This window comes from Zalophus californianus, chromosome 5 (genome assembly GCF_009762305.2).
Source record: "Zalophus californianus isolate mZalCal1 chromosome 5, mZalCal1.pri.v2, whole genome shotgun sequence".
Taxonomy (NCBI): Eukaryota; Metazoa; Chordata; class Mammalia; order Carnivora; family Otariidae; genus Zalophus; species Zalophus californianus.
This window is the reverse complement of record NC_045599.1, coordinates 56,734,586-56,752,341: the sequence shown is the minus strand read 5'-3', so window position 1 is coordinate 56,752,341 and position 17,756 is coordinate 56,734,586. Positions and strand designations below refer to the sequence as shown.

Sequence of the window (17,756 nt, the reverse complement as noted above, 5' to 3'; positions counted from 1 at the left end):
ATTAGGGACGCAGATGATTCTTATGCATGAGGACCACACGCCTGGGCTTCGGGTATTATCGAAAGATGACAACATACCGCCCGGGCGGACTTTAGCCCAGCTGGGCATCCTCTAACCGAATCTGGTCCCAGAGCCGCCTCAGTCTGCAGCCTCAAGGAACTGAGCACGCGCAGTACTTTAGCTCCCAGACGCTGGGCTGGGCTTCCTAAGACCCCGCCCCCTCGGTATCTGCCGGCGCCGGGGGCGGGGCTCTCCTTAAGAAACCTAATTCCGGCGTCTCCCCGCAGTTGTCCAGAGCCCCGCCCCCGAGTCTGGGACCAATCAAATGCCAGGTTGCTGAAGCTCGGGGCCAATGCACAGGGCCGTCCTTTATTCCTCTCTGCAGTTTGAAACTGTCAGGTTGCTGCCAAGGTAGCCGCGGTACCGCTGTTGTTTCGCCGGAGACGCAGCGACGAGACGGGGAGGCAGGCGTCCGGGTTTGTGGAGAGCAGCGACGGTGGGTAGCGGCGCCGCGGCGGGCCTCGCGTCCCCGGCGGAGGCAGTGGAGTGGGGTTGCAAGTGCCGCGGCTCGGGTTTCCGCTCCCGGGACTCGTACACCACGGAGCAGGGGGCGTCTTCCCCGAGACATGGGCTGTGTGCTCCTCTGCGGGTCGACAAGGTGCAGAAGTTTTCCCTCCAAGGCGTCCGGGAAGAGGGCAGGAATGAGGGGTACTTGAAGTATATCGGTGACTGTCGCCATAGGTTCCGGTCGTTTAAAACGTAAGGGGAAAAGTAACCCTGGCTAACGCTTTAAGTAAGAGTTTGAGTCAAACAAGGGTGGGCAAGAAGGTGATCGAAGAGAACTTCTAGCCCTTTGGTTACTCACAACTGCTGTCCTCCTCTGCTTCTAGTCCCTTACGTGGGGCGGGGCTGGCGCATCCCCTCTCCAGCAGCTAAGATGGGTGAAGAGCGCAGAGACGTCACCCTGCTGCCAGCTTGCACGTTAATTCACCCTTCCTTCCTCTGTCTCTGGGGGTTACATTTGAATTCCCGGACCCCTCTCTCCTTATCAGCCAGATATTTACCAAGACGTAATTTGATTTCTTTGGCAATCGAGAAGTACCCACAACTTCTTATCTCGTGGTTTCTGGTACCTTGGGTTAGAGAATATTGGAAATTTAGCCAACTGATTAACATCTGCCACCCATTAAAGCAAGCTTCATTTTTTTTTCTCCTTTCTTTCTGAACCTAGAAACAGTAAGAAAATGCTACGGTTGTAGAGTTTCAAAGAAACTGTCGTACCTTGCTGGCATCAAAGCAGGGCAGATGGAAGACTTATGGCATATTTTCCAAAAATACAGTAGTTGTTTTATGGCTGCAGTATCTATTCAGAGACTCTTTGAAGTCAGACCCAACTTTTCAGCTTGTTTTTTGAGTAATCAGCACCAGCCCACTTCCGCTCCTACTATCTACTCGGTATGCAAATACATCCTAAAAGAAGTGAATGAAAATAGAAATGAACCAGGTTACGGATTTGGATGTCCGTGAAGCAGCCCTTCCTTGCTGGGCATGTGTGTGCTTATTTTATCCTCCCTAATTGGCTTAACTAAAGACAGTCATGCTGCGATTTAGTTTACTTATCACTTGTGTACACAGTAATACTCATTGAATAAAGCTAAGTTTCCATGAACAAGTCCCAACCTATGTTTCCATTCTAATATTGTACTTTTCCCTGTATCTGCCCTTTCTACGTCAGTTTCCTTATCTCATTTATTTTTCAGGCCGCTGTGATTGAGACCTGTTTCACCTTCCGCTGAAATTGGTTGGATAAATATCCGCAACTTCCTTCCTGCCATATTCAGGAGACCCCAATTTTCATCTTTCTTTGGCATCTGACTTTAAGCACTCCCTTCCCCAAGTTTTTATGATGCTTTTCTTTCTGATAATTCTACCATTCTGACCTCCTTTTCTGCCTCTGCTGGCTCTTCACTTCCCCTTTAAATGTTAAGTGTTTCTAGTTTTTAATCTCTTCTCACTACAGTAGTAGGCCTTTAACTTTATTAGGGTTATAGTCCCCTCTGAACACATATTAGAAGCTAAGGATCCCCTTACTAGAAAAACACACATGTGCATTTATACTAAAAATATTGCATATAATTTGGGTATATGGACCTCAGAATAAGAACTCTTTTTCACACTCCTTTTCATATGTGATCTTATCCTCTCCCATTTTCAGTATTTCCCATTATGCTGATGATTCCTCAAACTTTATCTCTAGCCTGTACCTCCAGGACAGAGCTCCCTCATTGCTTAACTCCAGAAAGCACCATTCATATTGTAGCCATTGTGAAGGGCAGTATCTGCGGCTTCACTTCAGTGCCTCACAGGTGCCTCACACCCAGCTCATCTGTTACTGAGCCCATTGTCCTTCCCTCCAACCTGCTTACCTTCCTACATTTCTTGCCTTGGAGGGTGGCACTATTATCCATCTGATTACCAAGCCAGAAATCTGGAAGCCGTCAACATTACAAACAAGGCTTATCATGTCATCACTTGTTTAAAACATTTCAGTAACATCTCTAGAGTAGAGACCACATGTTTTTGACCTGACATAATCCTGATTTTCCATGTTCTGGCTGCCCCTTACCTTGCCTGTTCCATCCTTAGCCAAGCCTTGCTCTGCACCCTTTGCTTCAGCCTTACAGGCTACTTTTGTTCCTGGTATACATGCCTGTGCCTCTGTGTCTTTGCTTCTGCTGCTCTAATGCACGTCCTTAACATCTTTTATCTGTCTGGCACATCCTTAACATCTTTGTCTGTCAGGTCTCAGTACCCGGTTCATCTCTTCAGTGAAAACCTACTCTGGCTCCATTCCCGCTTCTTCACCCTCATGATCCCACCCCATGAAAAATAGCTACTCCTTCCTCCCTGCTGTGTACCTCTGTTGTTTTAGGGTCTACTAGCATTTTTTTATTTGTTAGTCATTTATATTCTATATATGTCTGGCTGTCTCTACAGATTATAAAGTCCATGAGGACAGGACTTCATCTTATATTTCTCACCATTGTCTTCCATGTAACTGGTGTTCAGATAGTTTGAATAGTTACTACTTGTCCTTTATTTTTTTTTAAAGATTTTTTATTTATTTGAGAGAACAGAAACAAGCAGGGGGAGTGGGAGAGAGAGAGGGAGAGAGAATCCCAAGGAGACTCCACACTGAGTGCCCAGTCCCAGGACCCCGAGATCATGACCTGAGACAAAACCAAGAGTCAGACGTTCAACTGACTGAGCCTCCCAGGTGCCCCACTACTTGTCCTTTAAATATATTTATGTGTTACTAAAAGTGCTTGTTTTATTTTTTTGGTTAAGACTTTCAACAATTTTTCTATGGCATATAAGAATCTGTTGTTCTGAATAGTCTTGCTTTCCTTAAAATAATATTCCTGAATTGTAAGTTTCTCAAGCAAAGAATTTGCACAAATTGTTCATTCTCTCTTGGTTCAGTATCTTACAGGAAAACATACAGCACACAGGTTGCCACACATTGCTCAAGAACACTGATCATGGGGCGCCTGGGTGGCTCAGTTGGTTAAGCATCTGCCTTCGGCTCAGGTCATGATCCTGGAGTCCCCCGATCAAGCCCCGCATCCAGCTCCCTACTCAGTGGGAGGCCTGTTTCTTGCTTCTCCCTCTCCCTCTGCTCCCCCCAACCCCCCGCCCTCGTGCTCTCTCTCTCTTGCTCACTCTCCCTCTCAGATAAATAAAATCTTAAAAAAAAAAAAGAATATTAATCACAATCGATTATTCTCAACAGACCCCATTGTGGATGTGTCTGACAAACTCCCATTTCTCTTTAACCTTTCATATATTTGTGTTATCTCCTTGACTACATTAAAAACTCACTGATGTTGGGAATTGAGTCTTTTACTATTTTTTTCCTTGCCTAGTTATTTTGTGGGTGCTCAATATGTTGAGTGATTTTAATATCTCACAGGATTATTGTTTACAGGATAGGATGTGTATCTATATCTATAGAAAACATGTTATTTTAGTTTAAATATCAAGTGAGTTTCTATTGTGTTATAGTTTATGCAGAATGTCATCAGATGAGGAGAAAGGCTCACTTCCTGTTATACAGAATGGCTCTGACCGGCGCAGTTCTGTGTCTTCAGATCTTCAGGTAGGAAGACATGTCTAAATTTGTTGTGGCTTATTTACTTTAAGCAAAGGACAATATGAGGGAAAACTAGGAATACATTTTTCACTTATTCATGTAAATTTACATTTATAATTATGATTTGTGTATAGTGTATATCAAATTATACTAATACCAAATGTCGAGAATTATTTCACAGACTTTGGGACATACCTTACGTTGTTTGAACCTTTCAGAAAATAATCAGAACTCTTCAAACACTCTTCGTGCAGAAGCTGCAAACAGCACAATGAGAGAAGCTGGAAATCTCAAGAATTTTTTTTTTCTTGAGGTTTTTTCATGGTAGCTATCTCTTCTGAATGCTGCATTCGCTTTAAATGCAAATTAGTACAATATCAAACCACCCAGAGTTCTGGGGACTTAGATTCCCTCGTGTTCTACTCGAGGTTCTAATCCCTGTTGCTACAACGTTCAGCACATTCTGTTGCACAGGACCTGGACGGTGACAGATAAATGGTGTGGTTTTTACATGAACTGTTTTAAATTTCTTTTTATTTCTAAATGTTTTATTATCAGAAATATGGATTCAGATTTCTAGAATAGATTTTAAATGAGAGAGTTTGATATGGTATATCTTGAGTTTTATAGTTCTGTCACTTACGAGGGGAAAAGCTGGACATTATGTTTTTGCCTAAATATGAGTAAGTTGTTTTTGACTGTGTAATATGAGAAAAGTTTTAGGAGGATATTTTATGAAACATATATGTTCCTTTAGTTGAAATTACAGATTTAGAAATGGGAAGCTATTGGAAAAATACCTGTGACTATTTACTAGGATAAAAGTAGTCTAGAATTGTGACATAGATGTTTCATCCTTGCTTTCCCTTTGGATGTACTTCTACTAGTGCTGTCTTTTAAGGTAACAGTGCTTTCCTGCAGTTTTTATCTCTGACTTTTCCAGACTTCCTTCAGGAGAGAACTGATTAACTCATCTATACTTGTGATTGACTTATAATAAATGCATTTTGGTTTTCATCCCTGTTTTTTGCAGTTTCAAAAACCTTTGAAATTTCCTAAATAATAAGAGTGATAAATGTGTTTGTTATGCTAACGAGTTGTCTTTTGGACCCCACCTAAGGATAGAGGCTGGTTGCTGAGGAGCCAACCACATGTTGAGAGGGTTGGAACTTTTAGTCCTCCCCACCCTGAGCTCCAGGAAGGGGAGAGGGGCTGGAGATCGAGTTCGGCCAACAGTGGCCATTGACGTAATCAATTGTGCATGTGTAATGAAGCCTCCGTAAAAACCCAGTGGAAGAGGGTTCAGAGAGCTTCCAGCTTGGTGAATGCACAGAGATGCTGGGTGACTGGCTAGGAGAAGCCATGGAGGCTCTGCCCCTCTTCCCCATACCGTGTCCTGTGTCTCTCATGTGGCTGCTCTGAGTTATATCCTTCTATTATAAACTGGTAATCTAGTAAGTAAAATGTTTCCCTGAGTTCTCTGGGCTGCTCTAGCAAATTAAACCTGGGGAGGGGGATCTTTGGAACCTCCAGTCTGTGTAGCTGGTTGGTCAAAGGCTTAGTTAATGACTTAGACTTGCTACTGGTGTCTGAGGTTTGGGTTGGGGGAGGTGAAGTCTTATGGGACTGAGCCCTTACTCTGTGGAATCTGATGCTATCTGCAGTGGATAGTGTGAGAATTGAGTTGAATTGTAGGACACTCATCTAGTGACTGAGAATAGCTTGTTGCTGGTGGGGAAAAAAACCCCACAGATTGTCGTTGTTGGGTTTAGAACGCTTTAAAAAATGTAAACACCTTGTAAGTTCTCAAGTTGTCATTTTGTCAGGAGACAAAGCTTTACATCGAAAGAACAAATCTCCAGAGTAGAATTTGAGAGAAACATGACAAAAATAATTTTGTGTTACTGGTTACCGGCTTAGAATGTCAACCGAACTGAGATTCTCTTTATTAGTAACCTTCAGCTACCCTCAGCCACAACCCCATTAGTTTTCAATGACAGTTGAAAACCTGCCTATATTTCCATCACTGGAAACATTTCAAAATATAAATACCAAAAATGTTAAAAATAACAAAATAACTATATGCTTTTACATATATAGTAAATACGTAAAACTAAACATTTAATACTAAAGCCCCTTATAAATCAGTATTCCTTCTAAGGGAGTTTTCTTCACTGTCTCAATTATGTGAATGATTCATAAAACTATCGTTGATAAATGCTGAGGAATGGGCAGCATCCATGGTACTTACTGACTGATAACTTCCTCTAAGCACAACTCCACACTGTCAGCTGGTTGCCCTGACCTTATGTGGTGTGTATGGGTTCAGCTATAGTTCAGGGTGACACCAGTCCCAACTGTTGTTGGTGGGGAGCAAAATTACAAGTTTTGGTTGTTCCTGGGGAGCAAAATTACAAGTTTTGGTTGTTCCTTTAGGATTCTTGTTTACCTTAAGACAGGTTATCTTTGACAAGTAAGAAAGACAATATTATTTATTTTGATCCTTAAATAAAAAATAGCGTATTTGGCCCATATCTACATATATGAAACTAAAATAGTTGTTTAAATACCTGATATTTTAATCTTACCTAAGATAAGCTAACATACATACATAGAATACTGTTAATATATACCTACTTACTTCTCCCTTAAGTCATAGTGATTGTTGTGGAAGCTTTGAAATATATGTTTGGTTTTTGCTTTTTTTTTTTTTCCTTTTCTGATCCAGAACAGAGGACGGATTAGGGAAGCTCCAAGTTAAAGCCACTGACTTTTACTTCCCCTCCCTTTATAGGCAGGAAGTTGTAATAAACTAATTCTGACTGAGCAAAGCTGATTTGGCTAAATCTAGTTATAATTGCCACCAACTAAAAAGTTAATTGACCTCAAAATACAAATACAGGATAGCCACTGTATTAGTTTGCTTGGGCTGTCATAACCAAACACCATAGACTGGGTGGCATAAACAACAGAAATTTATTTTCTTGTAGTTCTGAATGCTGGATGTACCACAGCAAAGTCTGGCAGGGTCCGTTTCTGGTGAGCTCTCTCTTCTTGGCCTACAGACAACTGCCTTCTCGCTGAGGCCTCCATATGGCCTTTCCTCGGTGCATGTGCATGGGCCGAGAGAAAACTCTTGTCCTCTCTTCCTAGGACACTAATCCTGACATATCAGCACCCCACCCTTATGACCTTATGTAACCTTAGTTATTTTAGAGGCCCCATCTCCAAATACAGCTGCTCTGGGGATTCAGGTTTCAGTATATAAATTTGGGGAGGACACAGATATTCAGTGTCTAACAGCCACGTTTTTCTATGTTCTTAGCCAAAATCAAGTTTATTTTGGCTGTTTGGGAAGTATAATAGGGTGTTATTTTGGCCACTTTAACAGGAATCAAATAAGAGTTGCTTAAGTGAATTGCTTCAAAGCCTGAGCTGATATATAGCCTCTTATAAGTCAGAGCTGATAGAGAGTCCTGAGTTCATCTGAGGACCCAGCCTCTTTCTCGTGTTGCTCCGCCATGCCCAGGGCTGTTGACCAGGTTTGCATCATCAGGTGCTAGCTCACCACCACCTCTAACCCGTGGGAAGAGCTGAGTCGTAAGCAAGCAGCTTCCTTTCCAAGGACATAACCTGAAGTTGTACATATCATTTCCACCCAGATCCCATAGACCAGGTCTCTTGGCCATACCTGCTGGAAGGGCGCTTGAGAAATGCTGCTGCATGGCCAGTAACAATCTGCCTAGGTCAAACCCTGAGGTTTTAGTAACTTAAAGGAAAAAAGGGAAAATGGATGCTGCTGGACTGTTAGCCTTCTCTGTGGTAGGGAGTTACTGAACTTGAAATTTTATATATTTTGTTAGGACTGACTCATTCAGTTTTATGGAAACCAGTAGATTATCTTGTGTATGGCTTCAATTTATCAAACAATTTGGCTATTTCCTTTTATTGTAATAACTGGGAAACTGATGTGATTCAGGAAATGTATTTTTAAAATTTAAGATTATTTAAATCTAAAGAATTGTAGGGATGCCTGGGTAGCTCAGTCGGTTAAGTGTCTGCCTTTAGCTCAGGTCGTGATTCCAGGGTCCTGGGATTGAGTCCCACGTCGGGCTCCCTGCTCCGCGGGAAGCCTGCTTCTCCCTCTGCCTGCTGCTCCCCCTGCTTGTGTTCCCTCTCTCGCTGTCAAATAAATAAATAAAATCTTAAAAAAAAAAAAAAAAGAGTCTCCTGCCTCAGTGATAAGGATCATGTGAAATACTGGCTTTTATTTTCTGTCAGGAAATGGAAGTTTAAAATTCAGACATGTGTTTATTATTATAAAGGGGACATCTCTAACAAAGGAGTTGACCATAGCAATATGAAGGTGATTCTTTTTAAAGAGTTATTTATTTATTTTAGAAAGGGTGGGAGGGAGGGGCAGAGGGAGAGGGAGAAAGAATCTCAAGCAAACGCTGTGCTGAGGGGGAACCCACGCAGAGCTTGATCTCATTACCCCGAGATCATGACCTGAGCCGAAACCAAGACTTGGATGCTTAACTGGCTGAGCCACCCAGGCGCCCCAAATTCTGATGATTGAGTTTTCTTTCTAATGATTCTCCCTTTGGAGTATCTGTTTCTCTTCTGCCATTAGCCATGACGTGTAAAGAGCTGTGTTATCTATGTTAAATATGCAGATCAAGGTTGAAACTGAAACCAAGTCACTTCTTTGCATTTAATTACCCTAAAGACTAGCAGTTTTCAAACATCTACCAGCATAAAACCTCTTCTCAAACAATTTTACTTCAAATTCCAATAGGAAAAGGCTAAAGCAGAAATACAACTGTATAAATTTATGTTATAAATGCAAATTTGTGACATTCCTCACAAAGTCAGCAAAAAGAATGAAGCTGCTTTTATAAACGCACATTTGACGTTGGTGGATAAAGAAGACCAGCATAGTTTGATAAGCCTAAGTGACCTTTTTGCTTCTATATTTTATTTGGGCTATGTGATATCAAGAAAATTCTAATTCTTAATATAAGCAGTTGAAAATGGAAGCTTTTTTGTTTTGTTTTGAGTATAGTTGACACACAGTGTTGTTAGTTTCAGGTGTACAACATAGTGATTCAATTTCTCTATGCATTATGAAAAATTGGTAGCTTTTTAAATAAACTGATCCAAAGCATAAAAAAGGATTGATAGAAAGTGTTTGATTCAGTGTTGAATCACCAACAAAATCTGTCGCTTCTTCAAACTTTAATAAATATAAAAATCACAGAAGAAGCACCCAGAATACTCAAATTTGGAAGAAGGGCTAAAACTCTTTGTATTATGATAAGCGTGTACCATGGTCTGAAGTCGTTTGCTACTGCACAGCTCATCACTCTCATAAGGAGGGACTGGCACCATCAGATGTGCTTGAGCTTGAGTGGTTTGAAATTGATGTGGCCACATGTGTTACAGTGTGTGTTTACCTGTACAGGTTACATGAGCAGAAATGTGTACAGGTGTGACTTCAAAACAAAAGACTTGTGCAGAGCTACAACCATTCTAATCCATGACACGTTTACAAGACTTTGACATGTACATGGATGGCAGAAGCAGCTTTATTCCAACCAACACAAGAATTTAAGAATTTATACTTTTGGGCCTGTTAGAATTTAGCATATATGGTATATCTTTTAGTTCATGCTCCTTTTATTACTGTTTGTAAAAGAGCTAAATAGCTTTAAAAATAAAATTTGAAGAAAACATTGTGGATCCCCTGAAACACTTCTTGGAAACCAGTTTGAAATGCATTGATATTGACTACTGACATGGTATACAAGGTAGTTCCCGCTATAGAACTCTTGTTCTTTGCCTGAATGTCCATTGTGACTGTGTTATAATATTCTTTGTTATCGGCTTCTCACAGGAAGAGTACGAAGAACTGCTTCGTTATGCTATCGTGACTCCAAACATCGAGTCAGGTGCTTCACAGCCATGTCATTCTAAGGGAGAGCTGGTACCAGATGTGAGGGTTCCTACTATAATTGATGATATTCTTCATAATCAAGGTTATGTATAGTTTTAAAGATATCTCCTAATTTAAGATGTTACTAAGCTCATGAATGCTGTTGACTTAGGATTGCAAAAATGCTTCTCCAGTGATTCTTCTCAGTCAGTCCTGTGTCTCACTATCATCTGGGGAAAATTTTTCCATTTTATTATGTTACTCTTGGCTCTTAATGTGACAGCTGGATTTTTATATGAACTTTGACTATTACTTTTATGAAAAATAATAAAGCAACACGGTAGCCATTGTGTGTCTCTCAGTGGAAGTATACTTAATCTCTACTTGTTCCAATTGGTTGTATACCAGGCTTATCTAAACTAAGTCCATAGAAGTGGCTAACCACTTAAAGATGGTCCGTAGGTAGCCCTCAGAACCTTTTAAGTTTATGAACCATTGCTAGTAGGACTTTGTTGGCAGCATTTCTATGAGTACGGAAGACTGTTTGGGTTATCACCACAAAGGTGAGCCCATTTTGGACTATGTCAGAGACAGAATTGAAAGCTAATATATACCAGGAGGTATACTGATAGATGAATGAAAGGTGGAAAAAGGAGGATAAAGCTCCTTTCACCTATCCATTATTTATTCAGTAAAGTACAAGATCCCAGACAGCTCACTCTAAGGAAATATTCCTTAAAAGGGCACGGAAAGCCCTCCTAAGATGGCCCCGGCAATAGGCAGTTATCAACAAAAGGCATAACTCCAGTGATCTCTCCTTGAAGGCACATGACACAGCCTACTCGGAGTCAGCAGGCTCCTGGGTTTCTGGGCGGTTACAGCCCTGGTATTCGGTTCCTCTCCTTCTGTAGACATGAAGTTTTCATTGCTCTTCAGTCTTCAGCCTACTGCACTGGATCATCAAATAGGGCCAGAACCTCACACTGAAACATGCTAACACTGAATATTTTCTGCCCAAATTTTAATTGATTTCAAGAGATAGAATCCTGGGATTTATTCATTCTACATCAGTGACCTTGACCATGTTTTGATTACACTAGGTACCTCAGCCTGTAGTTCCTACTGAGCAAACCCAAAGTGCTGCATACTGTCTTATAAAATGTGTAAATAGTCAGTCTGTATGTTTGCCCTCTGTGCCTCTACCCTTTTGGTGGTCACCAAAACCTTGTTTCCTTTTCCCCTGGCTGCAGTACTACTGTACTGTTGTTCCCAGTGACACAACAGGGGAGTCCTATCCTTGCCCCGACTCTCCAGCCTTTCAGGGTCATCACTTGGGATTCAAGACCCCAGTTCTTTTCTAGCATGCAAGATAGGATTTATTCATTACTACTCTGCGTTTTCCACAAAGGGTTTGAGATCTAAGCATACAACATGCAGTGAATTTAGACATCCCGATTCACATGTAGACGTGGTTAGAATTTATAAATTTATCATCCCATTTCCTCCATTGCTGTTCCTTGGTATAAGCACAGTATATGGAAACTGACAAAGTATATATAAGCCTCCAACACAGCCATCCTTGGGAAGTTTTCCCCCGTTTTCTTTTCACCATGTATTGAACAAGGGTTCCTAAGTTGGAAGTGAGGCAGTCCCTGTTCTGGGGGAGCCGGTGTCACTTTAGTTTGATTGCAGCTAGTGAAAAGCAGCAGGCCCCTGAAGATATCTGGTGTTGTAAGATAGCATAGCTTCTTCTAAATTCTAATGTCATTCACCCACTTAGTCTCTTAGTGCGAATTGAATGCTATAGTAGGCTGAATTCCCTTTCATTTGTGTTTGGTGGGTAAAGTTGAGTTTACTAATGATACAGTAAGACGTTTTCTAGTCTCAGATTTTTTCTTTCTTCTTATTCTTTGTCTTAGTGTTGCTCTTTCCCCAGCATGTTGTATTTTGCTTGTTCTAAAATCTTAGATACTGTTACCTTCTTAAATTAGGTATGTGCAATTAGGCATTTGATATAAGAGTCGTTTGGTTTAATAAAAATTTTTTTTAAATTTTCTTTTCAGCAGGAAATAGCCCTGCAGTAAGAGAAACAGAGATGGAAGTTGGAAAAGGAGGTGATTTAAATATTTCAGGTCATCTAAAGACAGATGGTATGACTTTTCCTTAGCTTCTTTTTATTTGTATACAACATTGTGTGCTTTGATGAATATTATTTGTGTACTAAGAGGAATAATTTCAGCATATTATTTATTGGCAGGATTCTTAAATGTTGCTGTTGCTAATTTATTAATTAATAACTGTTTAAAATAATTTCATAAAATTCCAAAATTAGTACAGTTGAGACAGGTTAATCTATTACAGTGTGTGGCAATCTTTCTTAAAACTGCTAGGATAGAGGGAAAATACTTTAAAAGAATTATTGGGATGTCAGAGAGTTTGGCCAGTTTAAATGTTTTCATGAACCAGTGCATTATTTCCCAACATTCAGGCATTTGTGTATGATTTTTGTCCTACCTTCATACCACTTGTTCTATCATTTTGTGTTTTTCTTCAGATATATTGACTTTTAGCTTAAATTCATTAAAAGGAAAATTTGTGTCATTGCTGATTATAGCATAAAACTAATATGCCCTTTTTACAAATAGAAAACATGGTAAAAATAGATGAAACTAAAACAAAATTAATAAGTTTTGATTGGATACCACTGGTGGTGTTGTGTTCAGCCTGAAGTCTGCTTTTTCTCTGTTGAAAGGCGGGAGGAGCAAGCGTTACAGAGGTTATAAAAGCATACTAGCACCAGACTGAAGCTTTTTCTTTGACACAGAATGTTTAAAATAATTAAAATAAAACACTTTCCTTGCCCTGTGACTCAATGTTATATAATGTTCGGGCCATTTAAGCCACCACATAAGAAATGCCTCTATCCTTTAGTTTCCTCACTTGTCAATAAAAGGCTTGGGCAGTGTAATCCCTGGGGGATGTTTCAAGTTCTTCATTTATGTGATTCTATTTTTTAAAAGGTGAATAAATGTTTAAAAATAAAAAATAAAAAGCAGGGCCTCTTGCTTTTCCCATGAGTGCACATCTTATTGGTGAAATCCAGTGAAAGAGAACATTCATGTACTTTGTCACTCTGCTTTATTCTTTGGGTTTTCTTCAGAATATGTAGGTAGTATCTCATAGTTGACTAGCCTAAACCATTTGTTGATAAATTTTTATGTAAAAATATATATTAGGGAATGATTTTCCCTTTCGCAAAGAATTCTTGATGTACTTTTAAGTAACAAGTTCTACAGTAGCTTTATCTTTGACTCATCTCATTCACTAAGGAAGACAGGGAGGCCTTTTAATCTTGATTATTAGCACCCTCATAACAGAAGCAAGATCTGTGAGAAATGGCAATTCCAACCTGCATGTGTGATAAAATAGTAACCTTTTCTAGGTTGTGCTTTTTAAGGTAGATGCCAGTTCTTCTTTTGGTTCTGGCTTTCACCCCTACCTCCATCCCCCACTGTCCCACCATGTATATGGGCAGAGGGTGGGAATTTTATGTATATATGGATATATATATAGATATATATAGATACGTATATTTTCACCTATATGTTGAAGGCCAACAGTGTGTCTTAAAACTGATTATCTGATCAAACTAAACTACTAGTCTCTTTCTACTTAGAGAGTTGAATTTTAGTGGTGTTAAAACCCATACTAGTGTTTGACATAAGGTAATAATGACCTGTACACAACCACTGGGACCTCGGTTAGTTGCTTAACCCTTTCTGAACCTATTTCCTCATCAGTAAAGTGGAGATAATAATGCCTGTCTCTTCGGGCAGCATGTATTAGGAGAGCTCATCTTTACAGGAACATAGTAAGCACTTAGTAACTGTTGATATGATGATGTGGATGATAATACCTTCAGCTCAGGCTGGACCTGGATATATGAAGCATCCTTGATTAGGATAGAGGTCATTTTGGGGGAGGGAGGGTAGGAGGCATCCCATGCTGGTCAGTCCCAAATCAGTGACAGTACTGAAATTACAGTATTAATTTCAGCCTAAGTGCAGTTTAAGAGTAAGCATACTGAAAAAGAAGCATAAGCATCTCTGCATTTTGCTCCACCTCCGTGGGTAACTGCCGTCTCACCCTCCATTAGAACTCCTTACATTTGGGTTATATCCATCCTCCAGCCTGACCACCACACCTTTCCCTCCTCTTCAGGGTCATCGCCAGTGTCGTCACCGAGGAAGCCCTCACACCCAGTCATGGATTTCTTCAGTTCTAACCTCTTAGGTGACTCTTCCTCACCAGCATCTATTTCTAGTCATGCAGACGTCCATGAAATCGTTGTGAGCGATTTTCTTATTTCGGATGAAAACCTTCAGAAGATGGAAAACGTACTGGATCTTTGGAGTTCAGGGCTTAAGGTATTACACTTGTTCAATTACAGTCGTTTAATATGTAGGGTAACAGTTCTGCTCTTGATCCCACTCTTTACTGTTTTCTTTGAATCAAAAAATTTTGTGAAAAGAATCTTTAGTTTCCTGAGAAGATCAGTCCAGTGTTTTAAATCTGTACTTCTCAGTCTTTAATGTCCATACGAATCATCTGGGGATTCTGTTAAGCTGCAGCTTGTTGTTCAGTTGGTCTTGACCAGGGCCCGAGATTATGCAATTCTAACAAGCTTCCAGGTGATTCTGTTAGTTCAGGACCTATACTTTGAATAGCATACTTTTCAATAGTTGCTGGAACAGCTCTGCAGGTTCCATTGCATTTCTCAGATGTTTTTAAAAGACTTAGCCTATGTGTGACAGAGACACTTAGTGAACCCTTACCATATCATAGCTGTGACTAATGGAAATGTCTACTTTTATATGAAATACAAGATCCAATTTTAGCAACGTATATTCATTTTATAGCTGCTTTTAGCAACCACAGTGTGTAACTGCTAAGACTATAAAAACTAATTATTTTAGTGATATTATTGGCCTCTAAATAAAACAAAGTATTACAGATACGGATTTTTTTTTGTGCTATTTAACATATAATGGAGAAATACAGTTTTTCTGAAACATAGTTTGAGAAAACTGATTTCACAGTCACAGTGAAATTACAGTCATGAGAGTTCTATGGCATTTATATTTCTCTATTATTTGGTAGCATAAATTCTAGAAATAATCTTTTAGTATAGTTGTTCGCATTTTTCACCCTTGGAACAGGTGTCATACTTCTAATCGTGGTGCAAGTCCAGTGGAGGAGCTACTGCCAGTCATTTAATTTGTTCTATGTTCAGTTAATCATATTGTTACCCAGTTTCTTCGATAACATGACTATTTGTGTATTTTTACTTATGCCAGTCAGTAGGGTGAAAAGGGATCAGACTTAGCAATTTGTTGTAAGATGTCCTTTGTGATAAATGATTTGGGGGAAGAAAGCATCAGCCCCCATGGTTTCCACTATCTGCCTCTATCTAAATAACTTCCCATTCCTATGGCTGAGCCTAGGCCATACCCCTGCATTTCTGCTTTCCCTGATCCATCTTAAGATGGACATCAAAGTCCTTGAATAAACAAAGTATCTGTTTACTAGTCAAGGAGACCTGAAATTTTTTTTAAACAACAAGGTTTCATACAAAATAAAATAGGGGAAAAAAATTCATTTCCCTAGTATGGTGAATGTGAACTGAGAAGAGCCATGACTGTTGAACTTGGAAACGTTTTCATTAGTGGTCTTTATAAATAGCTCTTATGTTGATTGCTTATTCTGATTATTTTTAATGTTTCTTAATTTCATTGTAATTTTAAGAAGCAGTGTTACATGTATCATATGACCTCACTGATATGAGGAATTCTTAATCTCAGGAAACAAACTGAGTGTTGCTGGAGTGGTGGGGGGTGGGAGGGATGGGGTGGCTGGGTGATAGACACTGGGGAGGGTATGTGCTATGGTGAGCGCTGTGAACTGTGCAAGACTGTTGAATCACAGGTCTGTACTTCTGAAACAAATAATGCAATATATGTTAAGAGAAAAAAGAAGAAGATAGCAGGAGGGGAAGAATGAAGGGGAGTAAGTCGGAGGGGGAGATGAACCATGAGAGACGATGGACTCTGAAAAACAAACTGAGGGTTCTAGAGGGGAGGGGGGTGGGGGGATGGGTTAGCCTGGTGATGGGTATTAAAGAGGGCACATTCTGCGTGGAGCACTGGGTGTTATGCACAAACAATGAATCAGGGAACACTACATCAAAAACTAATGATGTAATGTATGGTGATTAACATAACAATAAAAAATTTTTAAAAAGAAGCACTGTTAAACAAACTACTTAATTGCTGGTGTATTTATTTTTCAGACAAACATCATATCTGAACTAAGCAAATGGAGACTTAATTTTATTGACTGGCACCGAATGGAAATGAAAAAAGAGAAAGAAAAACATGCAGCACACTTAAAACAACTGTGCAACCAGATCAACAGCTTAAAGGAGCTGCAAAAAGCCTATGAAGTTTCCATTGGGAGAAAAGATGAGGTCTTCACTTTTAAATTTCTTTTTAAGTGAGATGCAGTAAAGATCTTGCTAGGTAATAAATGCCAGGAACTGATTATTTAGGTCATACAGGATACAAAGGGAAGATTATTTCAGAAACTGGAAAAAAAAAAAAAACAGATGCATAGAAATAAGATACATTCATCCTATTAAACATGCCAGGGTCATGTCATTTAATCATTGTCACCAACATCAGCGTGCTTAAAGTTTTAAAAGTGCGTGCTAAATGTGGGGACACTGTTTTCCCCCAGTCTTCTAACTGCTCTTAAGAGAACATCACGGAACCAGCATTACCCCCATGTTAAACGATGTTTTTAGGGGCCATTTTAGGTATCTCATATTTTATTTGTGATATTTCTTTATTCATGGATGAAGTTTTTTTCCTTTTATTACAGACTCAGCACTTTTTTTTTTTTTTTTAAGAGAGAGCTCAAGCGCCCTAGGGGTGGGAGGGACAGAGGGAGAGGGAGAGAGAGAATCTCAAGCAGGTTCCACGCCCAGGGAGGAGCCCAACACTGGGCTCGATGTCCCCACCCTGAGATCATGACTTGAGCCGAAATCTAAGAGTCAGATGCTTAACAGATTGAGCCACCCAGGTGCCCCACACAGAGAGTACTTTTTACTTCACCTTCTTTTAGCCTCTTAAGAATGAGAGAGTAAGGTTCAGGTCTTTGCTAATTTTGTGCTTCCCAGCAGCACCTTCAACAAGCAGAATGGGCAATATATCCACTGCTTCCCTCCCCATCCCCCTCACCCCCACCCAAGGATGGTGGTTTTCAGAGGTGACACCTCAGCTACTTATCTGCAGATACAGCATTCACTGTTTTAATGAGCTAGATAAAGATTATATATTTTTTAAAATGTATATTTATTTTGGTGTTCAGGGTATCATGTAAAATCAAACATTTTATATAGTTTCCTTTTTGGAAACAATAGATACTAACGTCAGTCATTTTCTCTATTGCCCTCAAAAATCTGTCCTAAGGTTTTAAAATATTTGATTTGATTTGATTTTAAATAGTTTATTTATTTGACAGAGAGGCACAGTGAGAGAGGGAACACAAGCAGGGGGAGTGGGAGAGGGAGAAGCAGGCTTCCTGCTGAGCAGGGAGCCTGAGGCACGG

At 40.0% G+C, this 17,756-nt stretch overlaps 1 protein-coding gene across 6 annotated transcripts in view; it reads left to right on the top strand.

Annotated features, from left to right (window-relative positions):
* The first annotated feature begins 358 nt into the window (after positions 1-358).
* Positions 359-17,756, top strand: part of POC5 (POC5 centriolar protein) — a 39,590-nt gene continuing 22,192 nt past the window's right edge. The window contains exons 1-7 of one of the 6 annotated variants that reach the window (XM_027606775.2): positions 359-496; positions 1,232-1,455; positions 4,066-4,159; positions 10,050-10,191; positions 12,152-12,238; positions 14,310-14,515; positions 16,438-16,614. In XM_027606775.2, the coding sequence (XP_027462576.2) occupies positions 4,076-4,159; positions 10,050-10,191; positions 12,152-12,238; positions 14,310-14,515; positions 16,438-16,614 (696 nt within the window). In that variant the 5' untranslated portion in view covers positions 359-496; positions 1,232-1,455; positions 4,066-4,075. Of the gene's footprint in view, positions 497-544; positions 760-1,231; positions 1,456-4,065; positions 4,160-10,049; positions 10,192-12,151; positions 12,239-14,309; positions 14,516-16,437; positions 16,615-17,756 lie in introns of those variants that run through there. The other 5 variants (XM_027606776.2, XM_027606777.2, XM_027606780.2 and 2 more) reach the window with 5 other exon arrangements.